Here is a 10,077-nt window from a genome sequence, read left to right as displayed (position 1 = left end):
TTGACTATGCACTGCTCTTATGGACCACTTGTATTTTAGATTATTGCTTCCGCACTTGTGAGCCCCGTATATTGTACTCTGATTGTGTGTGAATTTTGTAAGTCGGCCTTCGGTAATCTCGGATTACTGGCCATCACGGCACCAAACTACTAGGGGCGGTTTGGGGGCGTGACAGAATGGTATCAGAGCACAAGATCCTTATAGTACGTTATTCACACACTTTGAGTCCTAAAGAGCATAGGATGTCCCTTAGAAGAATGTTAAGATTGCATCATGTTGCTTGCTACTTGACAAGGTGTGCATCATCTCAGCATGAATATTTTGTTACATTGGCATGATCATGTTCACTTGCATACATGTTCATTCTGTTCTAAGTGTCACATCCTGCATACCCCCAGCATCATGAGAAGAGGTAGACCCCCAGTTGGCCGAGATCAATCCGAGGACAGAATGGGCCGATTAGAAAGATTGGTTGAAAGCTTGACCGATGAGTTAAGGCAAGCAAGGCAGCAGAACACCGGTACTACCTCCACCCAGGCCGAGCAGACAGATGGCCGACATGCAGTTCCACCACCGCCAATACCCCAAGTGCCTCCGCAGCCAGCTTTGTATGGAGATGACACATTGACCCTGATCAAAGAATTCAAAAAGATGAAACCGCCGAAGTTCCATGGAGGTATAGAGCCGATGAAGGCAGAAGCATGGATTCTTGAGATGGAGAAAATGTTCGAGGTTTTCCCCAGCACCGATGCTCAGAAGGTGTCACTAGCAGCATTCACGCTGGAAGACGACGCCCGTAGATGGTGGATGATGATTCGAGAAGGCAACCCAGACTTGACGTGGGCAGGATTTTTGAAGCTATTCTATGACAAGCACTTTCCGCTCAGTGTCCGAAATAACAAGGCTACAGAATTCGTGATGTTGACACAGGGTAGCAAAACAGTGGCAGAGTATGATCGTGCGTTCACTGAGTTGGCAAGGTATGCACCTCGCATGGTCGACAACGAATACATGAAAGCTAGGAAGTTTGAGAGTGGACTTCGAGGGCCGATACAAGATCAGGTGAATTTGCTCAACATGCCGACGTATGCCGGAGTGTTAGATAAAGCCATCCTCGCAGAAGCCAACCTGAACAGAAGTCAAGGTTCGGGGAAGAATCAGAAGAAGAGGCAAACCTATGACAATCGCAAGGAAGGGGCAGACCCGAATGATGTCGAGGAGAAGACAATGGAGGATAGTCCCAACAACGCGAATCAGGAAAGTGGTACCTGGCCGACATGTGCAAGTTGCCAGAAGCGGCATTTAGGAGTTTGTCATCGGACAACTGGAGCATGTTTCGGATGCGGTGAGATGGGTCATCGTGTCAAGGATTGTCCCAAAGTAAAAGCTAAGGATGGTAGGAAGAGCTGAGAACTCGACATTCGGAAATTGTTTTGGAAACAAGGTAAGCTAAGTTTGGAGGACCAAACTTCTTTAAGGGGGGAAGAATGTGAGGACCCACATTTATGTCTTAGCCATGTACATGAGCATCTGTATAATTATGACTTGTTAAGATTTGCATTTGTATGATGGTAACTCGTTTTGCTCAAGTAAGTAAGATCCATGCCTTGTTTTGATGCCTAAGTGATTTGTCTAAGTGTTGTGTGCTTGCTTTGTACTTCCCCTGGTCTCCCAAGCCTAAGTTATATTAGCCGATGTTATGCCTAGATCATTCCAAGCCGAGGTCATCTCCAGCCTAGAAGTATCTTGGAACCCCTTCGCTTGACCTCCACCCTTGCTTTGACATATTGGCCGAGATGTTACCTTTGAGTGATCTTGTCCTGGAGTGGTATGACCTAGACCGAGGTGTGGCACATCTAGGCCAAGGTGTGGCACAGCTTAGTCAAGTGTTGTCCTTCCTAGCCGAGGTCATTGTCACCCTAGTTGCCGAAGTCTTGTGGTTAGCCGATGTCACCACTTGCCGGAGTGCCATCCCGAGTAGCTTGTTAGATACGCCTTGTCAGGGCCTTGTCTTGTCAATCTATCACCTTTTTGAGAGAACCAACCAACCGTTGCCACGTGTCCGAGCTGAGAGTTAAGTCAGCCGGCAGAGAGAGAAACCCATCATTTGTTGTTTATTGTTTTGAAGAGTGGAGAGAGAAGCTCTAGTAGAGGGAGAAGAGTTCTTGAGAGAGAGTGGATTTCCAAGCTTGATTCTTGAGATCGAACCGTTAGATCCGTGTTCTAAGGTTAGATTCTTGATCCGCTCTTGTTGTTCTATATGTTTATGATATTGCATTGCATGATTGAAAATGATTTGTAAGCCATGCATTGTTTTGAAGTTCGGTTTTAGAAAGAGAAAATAGCATTCATGTGTTCTTCAAGAAAAGTCATGTTTTGATCCGAAGGCTCATGCCTAGATCCATGTTTTTGTGTTTGTTCTTGCATGATTTTCAAGTATGGGTACCCAGGTCCATGTTTTCGAACTCATGTCATGAAATCCCAGATCTCGTAATAACAAGTTATGATTTTAGCATCCATGTTCTTCATGATCTTCATGTTCATGTTCTTCCTGTTCTTCACGGGTGGAAGCCCAGGTCTCTAGACCTCACTTCTCGAAGTGTAGATCCCGAGATCACTCTCACCTAGACCTCACACTTAGGCCAAGCATCGTATCTCACCTTGGCCTACCTTGCATGATCACTTACACCTCTAGTTTGTATTGTGCGCACCTCGGCGTGCAGTCGCATGCCGAAGCCTAGGTAGCCACACCTCGGCCAGGAAGTGTGGGACCTCGGCAAAGACCTGGTTAGTACCCAGCATGTCTTCCTGACATGTAAAACAGTGTTTTGGCTTCTAGTATGTTCTTCCGAGATCATTTGCGTGCATGTTGGACTTGTTTGAGAAGTATGTTCAGTATGCTTTGCCATGTGTTTGTAGGACTTGGACCTTTGCCTTGATCCCGACGTCCCAAGAACTATGTGAGTGGTATTTTTAATAAAGTTATGTTCTTAAAGTTTTGATAAAGCTTTGCCTTGTTTTGATAAAAGTATTTGTTAAGCACGAATGATCACCCCTATTTTGTGTATCAAGTATAAGTTTGTTTTGAATGGCATTCTTGGAACCGTCCTTTCGTGTTAGGGGACGTTAAGCTTATGTAGCACCGTCCTTTCGTGTTAGGGGACGTTAAGCTTATGTAGCACCGTCCTTTCGTGTTAGGGGACGTTAAGCTTATGTAGCACCGTCCTTTCGTGTTAGGGGACGTTAAGCTTATGTAGCACCGTCCTTTCGTGTTAGGGGACGTTAAGCTTATGTAGCACCGTCCTTTCGTGTTAGGGGACGTTAAGCTTATGTAGCACCGTCCTTTCGTGTTAGGGGACGTTAAGCTTATGTAGCACCGTCCTTTCGTGTTAGGGGACGTTAAGCTTATGTAGCACCGTCCTTTCGTGCTAGGGGACGATAAGCCTAAGTAGCACCCCATGTTTTAAGATTTGACGCATGTTAAGTATGTAAGTTTTGCAAGATTAAGTTTGATGAACAAGATTTATCCCATGTTTTGTACAAGCTACGATAGGTATGGTTTTGGCAAAGATATATTATGTATTGTTTTGAAAGACCTCGGGAATCATTCATGTAACCCCTTTATTACTTGTACCATTCACTGAGTATCCAAGCTCACCCTCCCTATGTATATATGTAGGTAATAAGCAAGAGGTTGGCTTCGCCAAGATGTGTGTTTTGTATGCTTGTTTGGTCGGCTGTAAGGATGTCGGCAATCCTGAAGATCATGTTCCATGTTTTGTATTTCATGTGTTATATTTATGTCGGCTTGAGAAGCCCTTTGCCAAGATGTAACATGTACTTTTGTAATCAAGTTATAAGTTATGTAAAGATGTATGCCATTCCATTTGACTATGCACTGCTCTTATGGACCACTTGTATTTTAGATTATTGCTTCCGCACTTGTGAGCCCCGTATATTGTACTCTGATTGTGTGTGAATTTTGTAAGTCGGCCTTCGGTAATCTCGGATTACTGGCCATCACGGCACCAAACTACTAGGGGCGGTTTGGGGGCGTGACACTTGGACTGTGCATGAACCGAAACAATAAACTTGTAGCATACATGATGTCCGGTCTTGTAGCAGTTAAGTACAATAAACTTCCAACCAAACTTCTATAACAAGATACTTCTATAACAAGATACTTCAGCTTCTTTGCTTCCATCTTCCTTTGACAACTTTTCATTCACAATCAAGGGAGTAACAACTGCTTTGCAATTCTTCATTTTAAATTTCTCAAGAAGTGTTTGAGCATACTTCTTTTGGCAAATAAAAACACCACCATTGTTTTGGTAGATTTCAATGCCTAAAAAATGATGCAATAGCCCCAAATCACTCATTTCATATTTCTTCATCATCTCCCTTTTAAATTCTTCAATCAATTTTTCATCACTACCGGTGAAAACCAAATCATCAACATAAAGTGAAACAATGACAATTCCGGTTGTACCTTGCCTCTTGATGTACAAAGTTAGTTCACTTTTGCTTCTTTGAAAACCCTTTTCATTAAAGTAAGCATCAATTTCACTATACCATGCCCGGGGTGCTTGCTTTAGGCCATATAAAGCCTTCTTCAACTTGTACACTTTATCTTCTTTGCCTTTGACAACAAAGCCTTGAGGTTGATCAACATACACCTCTTCTTCTAATTTTCCATTCAAAAATGCTGATTTTACATCAAGTTGGTGCAAGAACCAACCCTTTTGAGCCGCCAAATCAATGATAGCTCTAATTGTATCAAGTCGAGCCACGAGCAAAAGTTTCTTGGAAATCAATTCCAGGTTGTTGTGAATACCCTTTTGCCACAAATCTTGCTTTGTTCTTTTGAATAGAACCATCCGGATTGAACTTTGTTTTGAAAATCCACTTCACACCAATTATTTCTTTTTCTTTCGGTTTCTCCACTAGCTCCCAAGTCTTGTTCTTCTCAATCACATGAATTTTATCTTCCATTGCTTTCTTCCATGCTTCATCTCGAATTGCCTCTTCAAAATTTTCAGGTTCAACAATGCATAAATTGCATCTTGCATACACATCACTAAGACTCCTTATATTTCTTGGAGTTGAACTTGGAGATGAAGAACTTGAACTTGAATTTGGAGAAAATTGTGAACCAGCAATTGGTGACAATCTTTGTGGAGATTCAAGAGTTACAACATCTTCAACTTGTAGACTTTCCGATTCTTCATTGAAAGCAATGCTTTGATCTTGGACTTTCTTTTCCTTCCAATCAAAAGACGCCTTCTCATCAAAGAGAACATCTCTACAAATAATCACCTTCTTTTGATCCAAACTGAAGAGTCTATAGCCTTTGGATTTCGAGCTATAACCCACAAAGATGCATTTCTTACTATTTTCATCAAGTTTGTGCCTCACTTCTTTTGGAACATGAGCATAGCAAATGGAACCAAACACCTTCAAGTGATTTACCGAATGGTTTCCTTCCACTCCAAGCTTCAAATGGAGTTTTGTCCTTAAAAGCTTTTGTAGGACATCTATTCATCAAGTAAACTACTGTATACATAGCTTCACCCCAAAAAGTTTTGGGTAGCCCTTTCTCATGTAGCATAGACTTGGACATCTCCTCTATGGTTCGATTCTTCCTTTCCGCCACACCATTTTGTTGTGGATTGTACCCAACAGTCAATTGCCTTTCCATTCCAATATTTTCACAAAATTTCATAAACTCATTTGAGTTGTATTCTCCACCTCTATCACTTCTCAATACTTTCATCAAACAACCACTTTGTCTCTCAACAAGATTTTGAAATTTTTTGAAGATAGAGAAAACTTCACTCTTTTGTCTCATGAAACACACCCAAGTCATTCTAGTAAAATCATCAACAAAGATAATAAAGTATTTGTTACCTCCATGAGTTGGTGTATCCATGGGTCCGCACACATCGGCATGGACAAGCTCCAATGGTGCTTTAGCTCTCAATGCTTTCTCCTTTGGAAATGACTCCCGGTGATGCTTTCCAAGTGCACAACCTTCACAAATATGTTGCACTTCATGAATGGTTGGCAACCCAAAAACCATATTCTTTTGTTGTAGATACTTCAAGCTTTGAAAATTCAAGTGCCCAAATCTTCTATGTCAAAGCCATGAATTATCAATCACATCCATCTTCAAAGCCGCATTTTTGCTATACCGGAAAATGAGAGGAAAACTTCTAATCTTCTCCATCTTGATTTTTGCTACAACTTGGCTTTTCCCCCCTTTGTCAAAAAGTTTGCAAAAATCGTCTTCAAAGTGAACAAGACATCTATGCTCCATAAGTTGTCCAACACTTAGCAAATTTTGCTCCAAGTCTGGAACTAGGAGAACATCGGAAATGAATCTTGTACCCATCTTGGTTTCTATAGCAATAGTGCATTTTCCTTTTGTTTGGACTAAGGCACCATTCCCCATTTTTACTTGAGAACTGGAGGAAGCATCCATTTTCACAAAAATACTTTCATCTCTTGTCATGTGATTGCTACATCCGCTATCGAGAAACCATACATCCTTGGTTTGATCCGATGCCTTGTGACAAGCATAGAACATGTGCCCTTCACTTTCTTGCTCCTCGGAAAAATTAGCTTGTTGAGTGCTCTTGACTAGGCAATCATTCTTGACATGCCCAAATTTGTTGCAATTGTAACATTTTGGCTTTCCTCAAAACCAACAATCTTTATCAACATGATTGCTTCGGTAACAAATTCCACACTTTTGTTGATTTTGTTGAGTGGACTCTTCATTTTCCTTTCTTTGAAAATTAGACCTTCCTCTTCCTCTTGCATTTCTTGCTCTTCCGGTTGCATTTCTTCCTCCTCCTCTTCCTCTTCCTCGGGAATTAGAGGTACTAACATTGAGCTTGGATTGAAAGACACTTTCAATTGACTTTTCAGATTGCCTACTCAACCTTTGCTCAAATGTTTTAATTGAACCCATCAAATCTTCAATACTCAAATCAGCAAGATCTTTAGTTTTTTCAATGACAGCAACAATAGGATTGTATTTCTCCGGCAAACTTATCAAAAAAATTTCAACAACTCTTTGATTATTAATATTATCCCCATAAATTTTCATTTGGTTTACAAGTTCCATAACCCTAGAAAAATAATCCTTCAATAATTCCATATCCTTCATCTTTAAATTTTCAAAATCTCTTTTCAATGATTGAAGTTTGATGGTTCTTACCTTCAAGTTGCCTCTATACTCTTTCTGAAGAATATCTCATGCCTCCTTCGCTTTTGTTGCATTGATAATTCTTGGAAAGATTGCTTCTGAAACTCCTTGTTGAATCAAAGAGAGAGCCTTTGAATCCTTCTTCCTTTGCTCTTTTAATTGGTTCTTTTGGGGATTTGTCAAAGCTCCTTCATCTTCAGGTTCCTCGAACCCATTCTCAACAAGATCCCAAAGCTCCGTATAGACAAAAATAGTTCTCATTTTCACATACCAAAAATCAAATTTTTCACCATTAAAGATAGGAGTAGATACATTTTGTTTGTTGGGATTCACCATGGACGTTGGTTTGTTCTTCTTTGGGGCTTGTTTTCCCGTATCCGATCTCTACGTCCAGCTTGCTCTTGACCCAACCAAAGCTCTGATACCACTTATGTTAGCTTTTGATAAAAATCTCTTTAGAATGAACTATATTTTGTATTGAATTTTTCTCACTTATTGATTCATATATTTTGCCCAAAGGCTTACATCTTTTTATATAGAGAAGGTTATACATAAGTTCAATGAATAAGATCCATGAACCTAAACAACCTTGCAATTAATTAGGTACATGAATATAATCTAGACAATGTACTTAATAAATATAAAATACATGAATATAAAAATACATGTGTCACGCCCCCAAACCGCCCCTAGTAGTTTGGTGCCGTGATGGCCAGTAACCCGAGGTTACCGAAGGCCGTCTTACAAAAATCACACACAATCAGAGTATGAAATATGGGGCTTACAAGAGCGGAAGCAAAATATACATATAAACCGAGTTGTCCATGAGAGCCGTGCATAAGTCCAATGGAATGCCATACATCAAACATCTTTACAAGTCTTACAATTTTGGATACAACAAAATGGAACACAAAATACATCCTGACCAAAAGGCTTCTCAAGCCGACATATGCCAAAACAAACAAAGAAAACATAAGCCGAGAAGCATAATCTTCAAGACGATGCAAAACGCAAATCCAAAACATGTCGGCAATCACGTCTAGGCCTCAATGCCTTCTTGTTCATCACCTACATATATATAGAGAGGGTGAGCTTGGATACTCAGTGAATGATACTAGAAATAAAGGTTTTGCATGATTGATATCCAAGATTTCTTTCAAAACTATACACAGCATACTTTTCGATCAAGAGGGAAATCAAGTTCATTTGCCGGCTTTCAAGTTCCTTGGATGTTAATAACATCTACTTATTTCAAGGGGTGATGACATATCAAGACAAGAGTTTCAAGACAAGCTGTGCTGCGAAAGTTTAGAGTCCTCTAGCACTAAGGACTGTCAAGACAAGCTGTGCTGCGAAAGTTTATAGTCCTCTAGCACTAAGGACTGTCAAGACAAGCTGTGCTGCGAAAGTTTATAGTCCTCTAGCACTAAGGACTGTCAAGACAAGCTGTGCTGCAAAAGTTTAGAGTCCTCTAGCACTAAGGACTGTCAAGACAAGTCATCAAAACAAGATAGCATTTGATATACAAAATAGGGATAGTCATTCATGCTAGATCAAGTACTTTTCAAAACAAGGCAAGACGAGATTTATGAAAGCAAGTGTAACATAGCTTTATTAAAAATACCACTCACTTGATTCTTCAAACGTCGGGGTCGAGACAAGCCCAAGTCCTACAACACATGGCAAAGCCTATTGAATGCGCTTTCAAACAAGTCTCTCATGTACACAAATGTTTTCGGAAACATGCTGGGCACCAATCAGGTCTAGGCCGAGGTTCCACACCTCCTTGCCGAGGTGTGTTCCCGAGGGCCACATGCAAGGAAAAGAGGTCGGGAAACTCTGGGTTTCCCTCTGTTGATGAACATGAAGAACATGAGTGTGAAAACATGGAAAATATGAATGTTCGATGATACCAATCTGTCATCACAAATCTGGGATTTTCATGTTACAAGTTTGAAAACACGGACCTGGGTACCCATAGTTGGAAATCATGCAAGAACAAACACAAAACATGAGTCTAGTCAAAGAGCTTCCGGATCAAAACACAACTTTTCTTGAAGAACTCATGAATGCCATTTTCTCTTTCTAAAACCGGATTTCAAGACGATGCATGGCTTACAAATCATGTCCGATCATGCAATGCAAATACATGAACATAAAGAACATCACGAGTAGATCAAGAATCTAACCTTAGAACGCGGATCTAACGGTTGGATCTCTAGGAATCAAGCTTGAAGATCTACTTCTTCACTCTAAAACTCTTTCTTCCTCCTAGAGCTTCTCTCTCTACAAGACAAGGCTATGACACCAAATGATAGTTTTCTATACCCGGTTCTGGGGTTAACCCTCTGCTCAGACACGTGGCGGCGACTGGTTGGGTTCTACCTGAAAAGGTGACTGACAGACCAGACAAAGCATGGTGGAAGGGTGTTCAACAAGCAAAACGGTATGGGCTCTCTGACAGGCTATGACATCGGCTAACAACAAGGCGTATCTAACACGCTACACAGAATGACACTCCGGCAAGGGGTGACATCGGCTAACAAAGGACTTCGGGAACTAAGGTGACAATGACCTCGGCTAGGAGGGACAACACTTGACTAAGCTGTGCCACATCTTGGCCTAGATGCGCCACACCTCGGCCTAGGTCATACCACTTCCAGGACGAGATCACTTGGTGCAAGGTAACATCTCGGCTAATGTGGTCAAGGCAAGGACGGAGGTCAACAAGGGGTTCCAAGATACTTCTAGACTGAGAGTGACCTCGGCTTGGAATGATCTAGGCGTAACGTCGGCTAACATAACTTAGGCAAGCACACAACACTTAGACAAATCACAAGGCTTCAAAACAAGGCATGGATCTCACT

The 10,077-nt window shown here is 41.3% G+C and overlaps 1 protein-coding gene across 1 annotated transcript; it reads left to right on the top strand.

Moving 5' to 3' along the window:
- Nucleotides 1–687: 687 nt before the first annotated feature.
- Nucleotides 688–1,410, top strand: LOC145811337 (uncharacterized). The gene is made up of 2 exons (XM_082907560.1): nucleotides 688–980; nucleotides 1,023–1,410. The coding sequence occupies exons 1-2, from the start codon at nucleotides 688–690 to the stop codon at nucleotides 1,408–1,410; spliced, it is 681 nt and encodes a 226-aa protein (XP_082763686.1).
- Nucleotides 1,411–10,077: the final 8,667 nt, after the last annotated feature.

The sequence above is a fragment of the Camellia sinensis genome, chromosome 2 (genome assembly GCF_055761805.1).
Source record: "Camellia sinensis isolate YWXY chromosome 2, ASM5576180v1, whole genome shotgun sequence".
NCBI lineage: Eukaryota > Viridiplantae > Streptophyta > Magnoliopsida > Ericales > Theaceae > Camellia > Camellia sinensis.
The sequence above is the reverse complement of the archived record's forward strand: the minus strand, read 5'-3'. Positions and strand labels throughout refer to the sequence as shown.

Excerpts from the sequence above, each read along its gene's own strand:
- LOC145811337 (XM_082907560.1), top strand. The coding sequence starts at position 688 with ATGAAGGCAGAAGCATGGATTCTTGAGATGGAGAAAATGTTCGAGGTT. Across the intron at positions 981-1,022 it reads GCGTTCACTGAGTTGGCAAG|GAAGTTTGAGAGTGGACTTC; the intron begins GTATGCACCTCG and ends CATGAAAGCTAG.